This window comes from Rhineura floridana, chromosome 12 (assembly GCF_030035675.1).
Source record: "Rhineura floridana isolate rRhiFlo1 chromosome 12, rRhiFlo1.hap2, whole genome shotgun sequence".
NCBI lineage: Eukaryota > Metazoa > Chordata > Lepidosauria > Squamata > Rhineuridae > Rhineura > Rhineura floridana.
This window is the reverse complement of record NC_084491.1, coordinates 3,888,069-3,906,594: the sequence shown is the minus strand read 5'-3', so window position 1 is coordinate 3,906,594 and position 18,526 is coordinate 3,888,069. Positions and strand designations below refer to the sequence as shown.

The following is an 18,526-nucleotide window of genomic DNA, read 5'->3' as shown; positions in this document are numbered from 1 at the left end:
GCTCAGGTAAAATATACCTGCAATCAAAAATACTGCTGCACTTCCCTCTCCCCCCAGGACAACTGGAATACAGAAGTCTTCTGTATTATCCTCCTTCAAGAACAGGTCAGACCAGCTCCCAGGGATGGCACTCCAGAGAATAGGATGCCATTGCTGGAAAGTCCCTGACCCAGAGCAGAACCTCCTCACCAGATGACCTCAATGCATGATGGAGCTCACATTAGGACAGCACCCCTTAAGATACCTCAAACTCTGGACTGCTTTTAAAACTGTCAGCACCAAAAGTTTTGACCTTGGCACAGATACTGACAGGAAACAAATGCTGCTCCTTCAAATAAGTGTTGCAGTACCTCCAATTCATTCCCATGTAAGGCAGGGTGACACAATTTGAGCCAATTTAAGTGTCCAAAAAGTCAAAGATAGCCACAGATAGAATCTGTTACAGTAGCCCAACCTGTGAAATGGAAATGGCCTGCCTTCAAGTCAGGGTTTTCATGGTAAGCAGTATTCAGAGGGGGTTTCCCATTGCCTCCCTCTGAGGCTAGTCCTCCCCAGCTGGCTAGGGCCTGCGCAGCTTGCCACAGCTGCACAAGCCAGCCCCTTCCTTGTCCGCAACTGTCAACTGGGGGGCAACTGGGCTCCTTGGAACTATGCAGCTTGCCCATGGCTGCACAGGTGGCAGGGCATGTAACCCCTGAGCCACTCCCTCTTTAGCTGGCCCCTGACACCCAGGAGACACAAGCAGGGATTTGAACTCACAGACTCTGGACTCCCAGCCAGGCTTTCCTCCCCACTGTGCTATACCAGCCGTCAAATTTTAGTTAGCATGTGTTTTACACAACAACAACACTGAATCCCTTACATAAGGACAAGGTCAGCCTAATTTTGGTGCCTGAGCTGGGCAATTCAAATTGGCACCTCCCTCTCACTAATTAACACAAGGCACAATCAATTAGGAGGAAGATTTCCTGTGCAAGCCCCGTTGAAAGGAGCACTACCATGCTCTTACATTGTAAACAGTCATGTCAATGCCGCAGAAGGATGTTCTACTTGACTGTGTCCCATGGGAAAACGTGCCCGTGACTTCCAAAATCCAGCACCTTTAACCATTACATTCCCTTGCCTCTCGGTAAAGCTGTCCCCACTTCAAAACAGCTCCAAACAGACCATCCCAAAACCTAAACCCAGCTCTAAATCAAGCAACCTGCATTTAGTGTGTTTTAACAATTAATGTGGCAGAGAAGCCTCAAAGAAATGGATGCCAGAGGAATTCTGCTTCTCTCAACAGACATATTGCTTCTATTAAGGCAGACATATATCCTCCTCTTCCAGCAGATCAGAGGTTCAACAGGCAGCACTAAGCTACAGAGAGAGACAGAGAATGTTGGTGGGTTCTTGAGATGAGAAAAAAGACCTCCGGCTAAACCCCAAATCTAGTTCTCCCAACCCTCCTCTCATCCCCCTCCCCAGTGCGAGGGGATCAAACGTGAGCTGCAAGGGAAATCTCACTCACGCACAAGAGCGATGGCGTCACTCTTTTCGCCATTAATGCCTGGAGACGGGTGGCTAAAAATAGCTCTTGTGGAAAAGGCACTTTGCAAAGGCAGCAGTAAGGCAGAGGGGAGGAGAGGGCTCTGCTTGTTCCTGATGTGTTAAAGCTGGGGGGGGGGCGTGTAATGTTCCTCCCCTGGCACCACCTGTCAGGCTCCCACCTGTGGCTCCCACCAGGGAGAAACATATTTTTTATTTTTCTTTAGTTCACCCTAGCACAGGTCTCACAAGATCCCACTGCTAGGCAGCACCACCAGCCACTCCCTGTAAACAATACTGCTAGAGACTTCGCCTTAGCCTCCCTTCTAGTGTATTGTTACTTTGTGTCTGGGTGCACTTGCAGGCCACAACCCCCCTGTATCTTTGTACCAATAAAGCATACAGCCGTGGGTTGCCCTGGATACTTGATGATACACTATCCCTTCACCGCTGCCACCATTTGATACTGTTTCTCTGCACCTTGGTAATTACCCTGCCCACCCTTCTGGTCTGTGAAAGCCCCAGCCAAGGATCAGGCTTTTGGTAAACCAAGAAAATATTTATTTATAAACACCAGGAAATAACAAGATTATGTAAGGTATGTTTAACAAGCGTATGGTTTCATATAGTGTCACTCTTTATGTTTCTGGTCATATATATATTGCCTAAATATCAGCCAAATACAATCCAAGCCTCCCTCAGAACTCTGCCAACCAACTCCTCCAAAATCCCTCTCATCAACCAACCTACCCCCTCAACAACTCCCCCCTGACTCAACTGTCATCCTCTCATTTATACCTTCAGCCATTCCAACACTCAGCCAATTATCATACAGCATTCTCCAGCATTCTAACTCATGTACTCTCCCCTCTCACTCAGTCACTTACCACATATTGCTTAATAAACCCACACTTACCATATTTACAGATATTAAAATACAGGGACATCACAGGGCGCACTGCTGCAAGTAACATACAATGAAGAAGAGAGCCAACACAACATGCAGGGACACCACCGCCCCCCTGCAGCCATCCTCCCTTCAAATAACTGCCTGCATTTTGACTGCAGTATCTCCCACCCACCCTCTTTTCTCAATGAGACAGGGAGACAAATTACTAGGTAGCCCTGCTAGTCACAACTGGTCACACATTGCCCTAAAATAAGCACTTCCCTTCCTCGGCATCATTGTCACACACACACCCCAGTCTCTCAACTCCCTTTCCCAGTCATTCTAAAACAACAAAATAAAAAACAGCCGGAGTGATTAAATCCCAGCCTATGCTCCCCCCAATGCACTGCAATCCTCCCTTTAATTAAAAGGGTATTGTGCCTCCTCCACTATGTTACAGTAACAGTTCTTCCAGGGTTAACTTCACATATTTTCTCCTCTAGTCCAAGAACCTCAAGATTAAATGTATTTATTTATTTATTATTTGACTTATATCCCACCCTTCCTCCCAGCAGGAGCCCAGGGCGGCAAACAAAAGCACTAAAATCACTTTAAAGCATCATAAAAACAGACCTTAAAATACATTAAAACAAACAACTTTAAAAACACTTTTTTAAAAAGCTTTAAAAACATCTTAAATAAAAAGGGTTAAAAAAATATTGTTTAGGGGAAAAAAATATTTTTTAAAGCATATTAAAAAGCAATTGCAACACAGAAACAGATTTGCAAAAAGAGGGCATGTAAATAGTTTCCCCATGCAGGTGGTGGGGTGGGGGAAGGCCTGCTTTCACAGATCACCTCTGCAAAGGAGAGTTGCACTGACTTTCTGGCAGCACCATGACTTGCACAGAAAAAAATTGAAGCATCTCCAAAGTAACCTAATGAATCAGGTAAAAAAAGTAAGATTTGGTGCCACCATCATCCCAGGGGGGAGTAGACCCAGGAAACAGGGAAGTGCCGCTCTCCCTTGCTTTCCAGCCACAGTCTGCAAGCCCTGGGATTGTGCTGGGGTTTGCTGACTCACAGGGAGGTGTACGCATAGTTTGCAATGTTTGTAAACCTAAAAAGCCACGTGCTGGTGGGCAGGCGGGTAACAGTGGGAACGGAACTGCAGTGCAAGACCTCATCTCTAGGCTGGCAGGAGGAGGAGGAATACTCCTTCAATTGTCCCAAATGCTCTAAAATTAGGCACAGCCATCATTTTATCCAACGTGCTTCTGGCGGATTTGACCAGATTTGTGACCTTGGGAAACCAATGTGAGAGGCGGTGCCAAGTCAAAAGCGGAAAACTGTTCCTAATACACCAAGCACAGACCACAGCGGAGAAAGTGTTTAAAAGACTCTCTCTCTCTTTTGCTTTTAAAAAAATAGTTGCACCATGGATGGAAGAAGACAAATTCAAGCTGTAGCTTTGTAGAACAGCAAGTTATAGATGTTGCATATTGTAATATTTTACCCACATACACATATGGAAGGAAAAGCCAATAATGTATGTTTTAACCACTATAAATGAGCTCTATAAATGCTAAATGTTAATATCATCATTATCATCTTCCTTATCCTATAGAAGCACAAATACAGCAAAGGATTAAAAGGTGGATGTTAAAAATATATATCCCTGCACAGAAAGAAAGGAGGATGAGCTTGGTAGCTCCACCGAGAGTATCTGGATTAAAATTAATGGGGCAAGTAATAAAAGGAATGTGGTGCTTGGAGTCTACTACCGACCACCCAATCAAGGAGAAGATGATGGAACTTTTGCAAAGCAAATTGCCAATGTTTTGCAGAGGCATGATGTAGTAGTAATGAGGGACTTCAATTACCCCGATATCTACTGGGAGACAAGTTCTGCTAAACATGGCCCTTCCAAGAAATTCCTGACTTGTGTTGGAGACAACGTTCTCCTACAGAAAATGGAGGAAGCAACTAGAGGATCGGCTTCCTTGACTTCATTCTAACCAACAGAGATGACTTGATGGATGAAGTGGCAGTTATGGGAACTCTGGGGGAAAGTGCCCGTGGTATACTTGAGTTCTAGATTTTAAAGGAAGCAAAAGCTGAGGGTAGCCATATGTGTACCCTGGACTTCAGGAATGCTGATTTTAATGAACTCAGAACAATTATAAGGTCCAATGGCAAGCGACCTTAATGAGAAAAAGAGTCCAAGATGGGTGGGAGTTTCTAAAAGAGGAAATTCTCAAGGCGCTATTGCAAACAATTCCAATAAGGAAAACAGGTGGAAGATAGCAGAAGAAGCCAATATGGCTTCACAAAAAGCTCAGACATGACCTGAAAACAAAAAAGGACACATACAGGAAGTGGAAGGAAGGCCAGGACACAAAGAAAGAGTACAGGCAGGTATCACGGAATTGCAGGGATAGCGTCAGGAAGGCTAAAGCTGAGAATGAGCAGAGGTTAGCGAGGGATGCTAAAAGCAACAAAAAAGCTTTCTTCAGGTATGTCCATAGTAAAAGACAGAGAAAAGAAATAGTGGTGCATCTACTAAATGAGGATGTAAATGATAACAGATGACAAAGGAAAGGCAGAAGTGCTTGATTCCTGCTTAGGCTCAGTCTTCTCCCAAAAGAGGGTCTATGGCCCTCCTGAGAAATGTGAAGTTGAAGGGGCAGGATTGCAGCTTGAGATTGATAGCCAACTGGTCAAAGAATACCTAATCAATTTGAACGAGTTCTCCAGAGCCTGATGAACTGAATCCTAGAGTATTTAAGGAACTGGCTGAAGAACTCTAGGAACCACTTCTATTATTTTTGCAAAATTGTTGAGAACAGATGAAGTGCAGGATGACTGGAGGAAGGCTAATGTCCCTATCTTCAAAAAGGAAGAACCTGGGAACTACAGATCAGTCACCCTGACATCGATCCCTGGGAAAATTTTGGAGCAGATTATAAAGAGGTAAGTCTGTAAGCACATTGAAAACAATGCCGTGATTACTAAAAGCCAACACAGATTTATCAGGAACAAATCCTGCCAGACTAATCTACTCTCATTTTTTGATCGGGTAACCTGCCTGGTAGACTTTGGGAATGCTGTGGACATAATATATCTCAAATTCAGCAAAGCTTTCGGCGAAGTGGCCTATGGTATTCTGATTAGCAAACTAGCTTAATGTGGGCTGGATGGAACAACTATCGGGTGGATCCACAGTTGGCTACAGAATCGTACTCAGAGAGTGCTTATCAATAGTTCCTGCTCAAACTGGGGGGAGGTAACGAGCGGGGTGCCACAGTGCACATTCCTGGGCCCAGTGCTCTTCAACATTTTTATTAATGACTGGATGAGGAGGTGCAGGGAATCCTTATCAAATTTGCAGATTATACAAAATTGGGAGGAGTAGCTAATACCTTGAAAGACAGAAACAAAATTCAAAGGGATCTTGATAGGCTGGAGCATTGGTCTGAAAACAAAAGAATGAAATTTAACAGGGATAAGTGCAAAGTTCTATGCGCAGTTATAAGATAGGGGATACTTGGCTCAGCAATACTACATGCGAGAAGGATCTTCGGATTGATGTTGATCACAAGCGGAATATGAGCCAACAGTACAATCTAACTGCAAAAAAGGCAAATACTGTTTTAGGCTGCAGTAACAGAAGTATAGTTTCCAAATCGCATGAAGTTTTGGTTCCCTTCTATTCAGCACTGGTTAGGCCTCATCTTGAGTACTGCATCCAATTCTGGACACCACACTTTAAGAAGGATGTAGACAAACTGGAACAGGTTCAGAGGAGGGCAACAAGGATGATCAGAGGACTGGAAACAAAGCCCTATGAGGAAAGAACTGGGCATGTTTAGCCGTGAGAAGAGAAGACTGAAGGGAGACATGATAGCACTGTTCAAGTACTTGAAAGGTTGCTACACAGTGGAGGGCCAGGATCTCTTCTCGATCATCCCAGAGTGCAGAACACAGAATGGGCTCAAGTTACAGGAAGCCAGATTTCAACTGAATGTCAGGAAAAACTTCCTGACAGAGCTGTACGACAATGGAACCAATGACCTAGGGAGGTGGTGGGCTCTCCAACACTGGAGGCATTCAAGAGGCAGCTGGACAGCCACCTGTTGGATATGCAATCTGGATTCCTGCATTAAGCACGGAGTTGGACTCGATGGCCTAATAGGCCCCTTCCAACTCTACAATTCTATGATTCTAGGCACAGAGAAATTTGGACAGGCATGCTGAAAAATGAAAACCAAGATGTTGTAAAGCTCAAAGCAATTCTGCACATTCCACACAACGATGGTAGATGGAGCCAGTAGAACTTGGGACAGTCCCACTTCAGACTGCAGTTGGGGGTGGGAGGGGATAATCATGTTTTTGTAATCCCCCCCCCATAAAAAAGTTCCCTACATGTTGTAAGACTAGCAATATCAGTGAGTGAGAGAGAGATTTAGCATAGGAGGTTTTTTTAAAAAAAAAACACAGGAGGTACATTCAAATAACATGGCACTCTCTTACTTTACTTTTGCAATTAAGTACTACTTTTAAACAATTATGCAAGCTTAAATTTCTTTTAAAGTGACCCTCCCCCTAACATGGGTCAGCCCAGAATTCAGTCCACCACAGCCACGGGGAAGCTGTGGCCCTGCAGATGATGTTAAGACTACAACTTCCATTATTATTTTATATATTTATTAACTTGCAAAAATGTCTGTACCACCAACATGAAATATATCATGGCAGGGAACAGCGTAAGACCAACAATAAAAGTAAGTAAGTGCAAAACACAAATCAGCTTAATACAACATAGCTGGTTCACCCCTCAGGGAAAGTCTGGGTGGACAGATGACTTTCAAGCAGGCATCTATAGGCCAATTCTGTAGATGATGTTCTGCCTGATGTTCACTGGAACCACACCCCAAAGAGCAGGTGCCATCAGACTGAACGCCCTGGTCTAGTGGCCAATAAGGCGAACCTCAAGAGCATAGAGCGCTACTAAGAGTGTCTCTCGCAAGGGTCATCCCTAACCATTGGCCATGCTAGCCGGGGCTGATGGGAGTTGCAGGCAACATCTGGAGCATCACAGATTCCTCATACCTGCATCACATCTCAGACAGCTGGAGAACCAACTACTGGGCCATGGGACAGACACTCCAAACCCTGGAATCAGAAACAGTAACCAGATGTAGCCTATTACAGATGGCTGAAGAAGATATTGGGTACTTCACAGGCATAGGAAATGATTTTTCATGCCTTTACTTACCTTGACATTGCAACCTTTACTTTAAAAAAAAAAACTACAGGTTTGCTCCGGACTTTTTGAACTGTTTACAGGCAAATTAGCCACAGTTTCTCCAAATACATAAAAAAAGAATTATGCTAGTGACCTGCCTCACAGGGTTGGTAATAAGGATACATATGGAATAAGAGAATGTTGCTGTCCAACAGAGTCAGACAGGACAGTGCACTATCTGCACTTTTGGAAAGTAAACCTAAAATGCTATACCAAGAAATGTGGGATGCAACCTGGATCAGTTATGTAAATTAAAGTTAATATCCATGTCTTGTTTTCCCTAATTTTTCTACTTTTACTTGTCATGAGAAAAGCCTGGAGAGCTGTATCATGCACTAAAAGCGCGTGGGCACACATCCCTCTGGAAACCCTCACTGCATCCAGCCACCAACCCCAGCAACTTCCAACATCCCACCAGGCACTGTCTGCACCCTTGGTTAAGAAAAATATGCTTTGCAACTTACTTTTAAAATATATATATATGAAAAGCTAAGATCTTCAGGAAGCTAGTTTCTGCTCTCTTTATTACATTCCACTCTTGGGCAGAAACTCAGCACCCACGAAGCTCTGATCATCAAAGGGCATATAAAAACAGATTTAACAGGCCTTGGGTCTGGCTCCAGGAGACAAGAGGGTATCTGCCTGCCTGCCTGCCTGCCTGCCTGCCTGCCTCTCTCTCTCTCTCTCTCTCTCTCTCACACACACACACACACACACACACACACTTCACTTCTATTAATTCTTGATGAAAAGATCTCATAGTTGGCTCTTCCACAGATTGTTTGCTATAATGTATATATATTGTTTTGAGCTGGATTGCAATATGGAATGGTTTCTGAACAATTAATTACCTTTTTGCAGCTCAAAACAGCCCTTTGATCTTATTGAGTGCACACCCACTGCCTCTCCTCCTCTCCGCATTACCTAGACATACAAGAACATTTGGTTTTTATTTGGCTTCCAGCATCTCTGCTCCATTCTGCATTGGCTCCTTGTCTATGTGTGACAGTTCATACCAGAGGAGCTTTTCCCAGCCTAGTAGCCTGCAGAAGTTGTTGGACTCTTAACTCCCATCATCCCCAGTCAGCATGGCCAACAGTCAGGGATGATGTGAGCTGTCGTGCAAAACATCTGGAGGCCACCATATTGAGGAAGGCTGTTCCAGAGGATCTACAGCTCAGTGCAGAAGCACAGGCTTTGCGGACACAAAGTCATAGATCAGCATCTCATCCTGTTAAAATGGTCTCGGGAAGCAAAGCCTGCAAAAGACCCCTGCCTGGAACCTCAGAGAGCCATTGCCAGAGCAGACAATCTGGGCTAAATGGACCAGTGGTACCTCTATGGAAGGCAGCTTCATCTCCAGCCATGCCATCAAACATCAGAATAGCCTACTAGATCTAGCCAGTGGCCCATTTAATCCAGCATCCTGGTATCATAGTGGCCAACCAGGTGCCTCTTCCGCAAAGCCCGCAAACAGGGCCTGAGTTCAAGAGCACTCTTCCCTCCTGCAGTTTCCGGCAACTGATGATTCAGACATTCTGCCTCCAACCATGGAGAGAGAGCACAGCCATTATGGGTGGTAGCCATTGGTAGCCTTAAAATGGAAATGTACTGCCTTCAAGTCGAACCCGACTTATGGCGACCCTATGAATAGGGTTTTCATGGTAAGTGGTATTCAGAGGTGGTTTACCATTGCCTTCCTCTGAGGCTGAGAGGCTGAGAGGCAGCGACTGGCCCAAGGTCACCCAGTGAGCTTCATGGCTGTGTGGGGATTCAAACCCTGGTCTCCCAGGTTGTAGTCTAGAACCTTAACCACTACACCACCCTGGCTCTCATTGGTAGCCTTATCTTCCATCAATTTGTGTAGGCCTCTTTTAAAGCCATCCAAGTTACATCAGTCTGTGACCTTGCAACAACAACAAAATATTTTTAGGGGTAAAAACTGAATGAGTAGGAAGACACTGTCTTGAGTCTAGGTTATTGCTATTTGTCACATCAGTGTACCAATCAAATTTAAGACTCTTTCTGAGGGTTGGGTGGAGGAGTCACCTGCACTGCTTATCTCCTCCTTAGGCTAAATCCCATGCCTTCCCCTGGGAGTCACAGCATGGGATGAATGTTTTCTGCTTTCCCTGCCCTTCTGTGACATTTGTGCAGCTCAGCCAATCAGAAACCACTGACACCTGAAAATGCATTACTGCACTGCAATTCAGATAGAGGAGACTGAGGGTGTTCAATCCTGTGGAATGGGCAATCTCAGCTACACCCCTACACTACTCTGTCTTTCTCGCCCCTTTCGTGTTTTGCCTCCTCACCTCTCCCCCACGTGCCATCAGAAGGGCTTCTGAAGAACTACCTTACCCTGAGGGGATCAGATGAGAAAGAGAAGCATCTTGGGAATTGCCATCATCAAGCTGTAAAAATTTAAGAATCCTTAAATTTGCTTTTCCCCTCTTCCCTGCCTGTCCCTGTTCCCTTGTGTGCAATGTCTTGAATTAACTGATTTACGTAAGCCATTCTGGGAGCCTTTTTGGCTGAGGAGTGGGGTACAAATACATTAACTGGAAATAAGCAACTGAAAATATTCTGTCAGTTACATATAAATTTAGAATATTTTCTCCAGGACTGGCCCAATTATACAAGCAATTTGATCAGTCGCTTGGGGCAGTAATATTTTAGGGGCACAATCAAAACCTCAAAAGGTTCTTGGACCCCTTGCAACATCCCAGAGGATGCTTGGATCGTGAGAGGCAGTTAATTCCATGGAGTGTTGCGATCCCTTCTTACAAGAGCACTAGGAAAAACTGAATATATTAGTCTAATATGTAATGTTACTAGAATGAGTAAAGAGCCACAGAGCAAGATAATTACTACGACGACGACGACAGCAACCACATATCACCTTTCCTCCAAGGAGCTCTCCATTTTTTTCCCTCACAACAATCCCATGAGGTAGGTTAAGCAGATTTCTGCTTAAGATTTCTGCTCCACTGCAGAAAACAATGGAAGTCCCCAAGCTGCCAAATTCTGCAAACTAACAGGAATCTCTGTATTCTCCCTGTTTCTTAACTGCTTTTTCTACCATGCAGAGATCTCGGCATTTCCAAAATTCTCTCCCCCCCTCCCCCCCCAAAAATGTATGGATATAAAGTAATCTGAGGGGAAAAACAACCACAGAGGTAATGAGATTAAAAATGACAAAGAAATACTCAAAATCTGTAATAGGGATTTTGATGTTTACAAGAACTAGTTAAAATGCCACAAAAAAATGAGCGAGCTTTTGAGTTCTTCAGAGCCCTTCATCAGGTAGGATGTTAAAAACTGGGGTAGGGTCAGAAAAAATTGGAGGAGAGATGAAGTTTAGCCATGCATGAGATGGATCCTGAAACCAGAGGAAAATGTTTTTCTACCACCTCACTTTAGGTTTTTTGGGGAGGATGGGGTAGATGCTCTCCAACCACTAGGTAACACTCCCAAATGTAGTTCCCATTTGACTTTTCACCTAATGTAGCATCCAAGAACTAGTTTTCAGTTTTGCTAATATAAAGTCTCCTACCACATTGTTCCTTCTTTTTGTGCTGTGCCTCCCAGGAGACCTGTGTGTTCTAATTAGGGCAGGCAACATAACTGAATATTTTATATTCTCAAAAATGGGGAAACATCTGTAACATAACAGCACTAAGGGCATCTTACAATCTGTGTTGCGCCTTGACAATCTGACCCAATTACGTCTACAAAACTCCCCTTGCATTCAAGCTCAAGATTTTGGGAGCGATGTCCCTCCTACCTTCCCTGTTTTGTTTAACATCCTACCTGATGAAGAGTTCTGAATCACTCAAAAGCTTGCTTGCTATTTTGTTACATTTTAATAGGCTCTAAAAGATTCTGGATTAAAAATTGCATGGATTAAAAAGGCTGCCACCACTCAACGATTTCTTCCAGTGGGCCTGAAACCAACCCATAAGAACCTCTTAACATGTATGTCTATGAAGGGAGGCCCAGGTGCAGGTGTGTCTGTTCTTCCTCTGGCTCTTCTCCACCATGCTGCCCCTTGCTGCTGAGGAGGACACTAGCAGAATATTGCTAGCAGAGGAGAAATTGCCCTTGGCTAGCTAGCCTGGCACTTCTCAGGTCTGGGCCAACATGGGCACTGATGACCCCAAAAGAGGTGGTAAAGGGGAGGTCTCCCCTTGGAGGTGGAACAAGGATCACCCCATTCACATCTTTCCTGGGAGCTTTTTCCCCCTCCTTTTTTGGATATTGTGATGTGCAGTAGAGCTGTCGTTTGGGAAGTTAGTGATCTAACTTTGGCGGTAGGTATGGCCTGCTTGGAGGGGATTTTTCTTGCAGGGCTCTTGTGGGAGCCTAGTTAAGTGCCTCAAAGAGAGGATATGAGTTTCCAGAGGGCTCTGGGAGCTTTTCCAGCAGAAAGGGCTGACTCTTCAAGCTGGAACCCTGGTTGATTTGTGGAATGCTGAAGCGACCTGAGCGGTTGACACGAGTGCTCCTGAGCACCATCTCTGGTATACCATCTTTGGTATACTCCAGAGCTGAGAGAGATGAAGCAGGCTGGAAGACAGCTTGAGCACAGGGAGACATACACTCCCAATGAATGCAACCAAACACTGGTACGTGCTCTTGTCCATACCTACTTGGTAGCAAGGGTGGTGAAGAAATCCTCCACCTCCATTTCATCCTCTTTCTGCCTTCCAGCTTGGCCTTTTCCAGGTGGTTTGGGGTCTAATGCATGCTGGCTCAAGAGACTGTGGAGCCATATAGTGCCTGCTGTGACAAGTTGGCAGACAGTTTGAGGATAAAATTGCCTGCAGGTACTGGAATCTGGACTCCACCATTATAATTGGTGAATTCGGTAAGGTATCGAGACAATCATCCTCTCCGGTTTTGCTGGATGAGTTTCCACTGGTGAGGCCCCAGAACAAAGCGCTTGGTCAGGTTCATGTAGTTGCCCATGCATACTGGATCCTTGAGTCTCATGGCTCATTAAAATCGGCTGAGAAGGAACAGATGGCTGGGCCAGAGGGACATTAATGTCTCCTTGGGACAATTCCTGGGCCACCTGAAAGAGGCAGTGATAAGACATCTTCTGAAGGAACCCTCTCTGGACCCAGAAGATCTTAAATGTTTTAGGCCAGTGGCAAATTTCTCCTGTTTGGCCAAGGTCCTTGAGTTAATGGTTGCCAACCAGCTCTGTGAACCCTTGATGAAACCAATTTCCAGATCAATTTCAACAAGCCTGGTTTTGGCACAGAAACCACTTTGGTTGCCCTATACATCCCCCATCAACCCCACTCACCATGGCCAATAGTCAGAGTTGATGGGAGCTGTAGCCCAACAACGTCTAGAGGGCCAAAGGTTCCCGACCCCTGCCCTATATGATGACCTGTGTCAGGAGAGGGACAGGGCGAGTATGACCCCGTTGGTTCTCCTTGATCTCTCAGGGGCTTTCCACACCATCAACCACGGTGTCTTTCTGGAGCGATTATCCAAGTTGCAGGTGCAGGCTCTGCTTTGCAATGTTTCTGCTCCTACTTGGATGGTGCTGGGAGGATATTGTTCAGTCCCACGGATTCTACAGTACATGTTTCCTCAGGGTTGTCTTATCTTCCATGTTACTGGGTACATGAAACGAGTACAGTCATCCAGAGTTTTGGAGTGTGTTGTCATCAGTATGCTGATGACACACAGCTCCATTTCTCCTTTTCATCCTCAGCAAGTGAGGTGACGGATGTGCTGAATCAGTGCCTAGCCACAATAATTGGTTGGGTGAGGACTAATAAACTGAAACATTCCAGAAAAGATAGAGGTACTGTTACTGGGTGGTTCTTCCGACTGGTACACAGTCTGTTCTGGATGTAGTTTCACTCCCCCCCAAAGGAGCAGGTGTGCAGCCTGGGGGTAACTCCTGGATCCATTATTGTAACTTGAAGCACAAGTGGCCTCCACAGCACAGAAGGCTTTCCACAAGCTCATCTGGCAGCCCAGCTGCACCCTCATCTGGACAGGGATAATCTAGGTTCAGTGGTCTATACTCTAATAACCTCCTGATTAGGTTACTGGAATGTGCTATTCATGGGGCTGCCTTTGAAGGCTGTTCAGGAACCGTGGCTAGCACAGAACGCCACAACCAGGCTGATGGCGGGAATCAGAAGGTCTGATCACATAACACCTATTCTGCCCTGACTGCTATACTTTTCCAGGCACAATTCAAAGTCCTGATTCTAACCTATAAAGCCTTGCATTGATAAGGACCCCAATACTTGATGGAAAGCATCTGCCATCATGAACCTGCCAGTGCCCTGAGATCAACATCTGAGGCCTTCCTCCGAGTACCCCCTCCAAGAGAGGCTCAGAGAGGATAGTGAGAAAAGAAAGGGTGTTTTCAGTAGTGGCCCCCAACCTCTGGAATGCTCTCCCCAGCAGGAACCACCTGGTGCTGGCATTCTCATATTTCTGGCACCAGGTTAAGACATTCTCCTACTCCAAATTAACACATTTGATGGGATGGGCCAGTTTTGAATATTGGCTTCATGTGCGTTGGCTACTGCTGTTTGTTTTTGTGGGGGTACAGTGGGGTTTTTTTATTAACTTTGTTGTTTGTACTGTTTCGTTTTTAACATCTGTGTATTCAAATTGTAAGATGGCTGGAGCCTCTCTCTAGAAAAACGTTTCTTAAGAAATTTAATAAGCTACACTAAGCTCTGTCTGTAGCGTAAGGGCAGCCTGGGAGAAGACAGAGCCTATCAGATATGGCTTGGCTAGAGGGATGCTACTGGTAGGACTGCAGCTCTGGCCAAATGTTATGACTCCGGCATAACATTCTATCAGAGTAGTCAGAAAATTCAGCCTCTCGAACTCAATCTCCCCTCCCTTCTGATATCGACTAAGTACACCCAACTGCCACAAGCTGCAATGCTGAGCTTAGTATTTCATCATAATTGTAACTGCCTACCCCTAGGGATTTTCCCACGGACTGTTCTCAGATCTGGAACAGCCCATGAGACCAGATTCTGTTGGGTGCGCGTGGAAAGTAAGCTCTTCTGTTGTCAAGTTACTCCCCGCAAGATCAGCGTAACAGATGGCAGAAACTGGCCTTTAGTCTTGAACAAACAAATCATCAAACTACACACCCCCTTTCCCCTTTTTGACAACTCCCCCAAATTAGGGAAAACAAAGCTCCTACTCTGCACCATCACTGCCAAGAGGTCAATTCCAGCCACATCACAGAAAGGTTAAGACAGTCACCATGGTTACATCAGGATGATGTCACACCTGCTTCAAACAGTCTTGTCTCCTTTGCTAATTTTACAAGCTATATAGGGATCCGGGGAGACATGGGAGATATAGCACAAATCATTACTTGCCCATCATCAACCTGGGGTAAAGGTCACCTTTTTGATGCTCTTCAGACACAAAAACACTAAAAAAAAAAAAAAACCCAACACACATACAAAAATTGCAGATTGCAAGCAAGCCTCAGAAATCCACAGCCAGGCTTTAAAAGAAAAAAATTAAAATGGCCACTAAATCATAACTGCAGTTAGTTGTACTCCCACCTCTAAATTTCCTTCAGTGCTTGTTTTTTAAAAAAATATAAAATGAAACAGTACCTCCACTGCCGGCTCTCGCCCCCGAGCGCTGGTGTCTTTCTTGTCCTTTATTTCCACCTGCAAAGAGGGATTTTCAAAACAAAAAGAACTATCAAAACTAATTTTAGAAAGCAGGTGAAGCAACAAAAAAAGTCTATCCAGCAAGATGCAAGAGCGCTTTTATTTGCAAGGCCTGCAGTGGGTTATTTAAATGTCCATCCTCCATTTAGAATAATTCTCTTGGAAGGAGGAGGAAGGAAAGGATAGGGGGGGGGAAGCTTGCATTTAAAAAGGTCTTTGGGAATAAACATGAGAAAGGAAACAATCTGTTACCTTGCTGGAGAAGCCTTTCTTCTACACCTTCCCACTCCCTCACTCCCCCTGGCCAGATCACCCCCCAGAAAACAGCTTTGCCCTGGCCCCCCTCAGCCCCATCCAGCCTCCGCCGCTACCAAGCAGCCATCTTGCCTCATTCTCCTTGAAGCTGCGTTACAGACACCCTGGTGCAGTCAGGGGCTTTTCTCCTGCCAGACGCTAGAGTCATTATCATACTGCTGAGCTCCTAGACCGCTTCCCCCTCCCCAAGAAACAAACAGGGTGGACGTGACATGCATGCCCAGCCTTCCGCCTGCCTGCCTGCTGCCTGCCTGCCTGCCTGCCTCACAGAGGAGGGGCGGGGAACCCAACCTCGCAGCCCAGAGGAGGAGGGACGGGCTTTGCGGCTGCCTCTCTCCAGAGCTCTCACCTGCCTCACAGAGGCAGCAGCCAAAGGCACGGCTGCCTAGAGTGGTCAGGGCGCTACTGGCCCCGTGCCACATAGATCCAGATCCTTTCACCCAGGGATGGAGAAGGGACTCGGCAGCTTCTCCTGCGTGAGCCATGCTCAAAGCACGGACAGAGAAAGGAAGAGGCCACTTTAAGAACTCGAGTGGGGTGCTCCTCACTTTGTGCAGCAGGGCCAGGTCGCATAAAGCAAGACAGGCGCCGCTGAACATGACATGAGCCTCTGGAAAGAGCACCGCAGCCGCTTGTGGCTCCAGAGCACATGCCCACTAAACAAATAATGTTTTGCACCTTATTTATTTTTTTATTTATTACATTTATATACCGCCCCATAGCCGAAGTTTTCTGGGCAGTTTACAGCAATTAAAAACATTAAAACAAACATACAAATTTAAAAACACATTTTTTAAAAAACAATTTAAAAACACCGTTTAAATTTTTTTAAAGCATTCCTGTTTTGATATTACAACCATGTAAGAATTCTAAAAACAGATTTAAAAATACACACACAAAAGATACAGACAAAGTAAATATGAACAATGTTCAAAGACTTATTGATCAACAATTCATGAATTAACTCACATCAGTTGGAATCCTGTAATGCATTTATAAACACCCTAAAACAGCGGTCTGTGAACCACCAGTAGCCTAAAAGCTTCATTCAGGTGGTCCACAGCATGTTTGTAAAATTACAATTTAAAAACAGCATCTAGAAAGGGGCATTAAAATTGTTGCAACAGGCAGAAAAATCATACAGTGGTCTGTCAAGACCCTCAGAAATTTTCAGGTGCTCAGTGGGGAAAAGATCTGGGCGACCACTGCCCTAAATCATTATGAGACGACTCTTTGATTGGGGAAGCAATGGAAATTTTTTCTTTAATATTCAATAAATGGCTTCCAAGTTATCTTGCTGGTGTCTTTTCTTCTTCTTTACTCATAGAAAACATGTCGATTTGACCACTACAGCAAAGCCCACAAACCTTTTTCTAGCCATACTTTGCATTTTTGAGGGTTTGGAGTGACTCAGCTGAGCTTCCTGGTCAGCTAGGCCAAAGTAATTATTCCCACACTGCAGGTGGGGTGTTTCATGTCTCAATTTTCCCCACCCCCAGGAAGGAAAAGGCCCTTGTTCAAAGCAGCATGTCAAGAAGGTGGCACGGTGGAACTCCTTGCACCAACACACTCGTTTTCTTATCAGTAGAATCAGTGCCAGAAAATGATAGTTGCTGGGTTCTTTTGTGTATTATGCTTTTAGTTATTGTGCTATTCAATTTTTTTATTTCTTATCCTACGGTTCCTACAAGTACGGAGTACATGGCTCTCCCCCTCCCCATTTTGCCCCCACAACAACCCTTTGAGCGAGGTTAGGCTGAGAGATAGTGATTGGCCCAAGGTCACCCAGTGAGCCTCATGGCTGAGTGGGAATTTGAACCGTTGTCAACATGCAGGATGAAAAATGGAAATGGACTGCCTTCAAGTCGATCCCGACTTATGGCGACCCTACGAATAGGGTTTTCATGGTAAGCGGTATTCAGGGGTGGTTTTACCATTGCTTTCCTCTGAGGCTGAGAGGCAGTAACTGGCCCAAGGTCACCCAGTGAGCTTCATGGCTGTGTGAGGATTCGAACCCTGGTCTCCCAGGTCATAGTCCAATACTCTAACCACTACACTACACTGACTCTCTAACATGCAGGATACAGCTGGTCTAATGAAGATGTAGACTGGCCACCAGTTTAGATAAATTCACAGAGGACATCAATGATCATCTGCCATGATACATAAAAAGGACCTTCCCTAAACTGATACCCTCCTGATGTTTTGGACTACTACTCCCATCAGCCTCAGCATCCTACAGTCATGCTGATGGGGTGCTGTAGTCCACAGCGTCTGAAGAGCACCTGGTTGGCTGCTTTACATACAGAGAATTGTAGTCAGCGTTATTCCTACTCAGTGGACCCACTGAAGTCCATGGACATGACTAACAGGTTCATTAAGTTCAAAGGGTCTACTCTGGATAGGACTAGCAATAGATGCAACCCAGAGACAGTGGGATGTCTTCAACTAAGTCTTCCTCAAAATTAGACCTACTGAAATTAATTCCTGCCTACAAGGAGAGTCCTGCTGCATTAGACCCAACACCTACCTCATCCAGCATCTGGATCCCAGCAATGGGTGGCCAGCTCACAAGGCTCACAAGTGGGAACAAAGTTCTCCCCTGGTTTGTCTGCATCCAGCGTCTGGCATTCCCAGGTACACTGAGTGGTATTCAATGCTGATCCTACTCAGAGTAGACCCACTGAAGTTAATGGACATGATGAACATAGGTTTGTTATTTTCAGACAGGGAAGCATTCTGGTCTACAATTTCCCACCTTCAGCCTGAAGCTGAAACCTTTACTTCTCAGATTCT

At 45.2% G+C, this 18,526-nt stretch overlaps 1 protein-coding gene across 8 annotated transcripts in view; it reads right to left on the bottom strand.

The window, feature by feature from the left end:
- The window catches only part of TET3 (tet methylcytosine dioxygenase 3), a 137,338-nt gene that overhangs the window by 82,823 nt on the left and 35,989 nt on the right, over positions 1–18,526 (bottom strand). For 2 of the 8 annotated variants that reach the window (XM_061593473.1, XM_061593463.1), the window contains one exon: positions 15,356–15,412. The exons of 1 other annotated variant lie outside the window; for it this stretch is intronic. Coding sequence is in view for 3 of the 7 variants with exons in the window: in XM_061593463.1 (XP_061449447.1) it covers positions 15,356–15,412 (57 nt within the window). In the remaining 4 variants the exon portion in view is untranslated. Of the gene's footprint in view, positions 1–7,531; positions 7,595–8,578; positions 8,652–15,355; positions 15,413–15,667; positions 15,722–16,079; positions 16,201–18,260; positions 18,290–18,526 lie in introns of those variants that run through there. 5 more of the 8 variants (XM_061593471.1, XM_061593465.1, XM_061593469.1 and 2 more) reach the window with 5 other exon arrangements.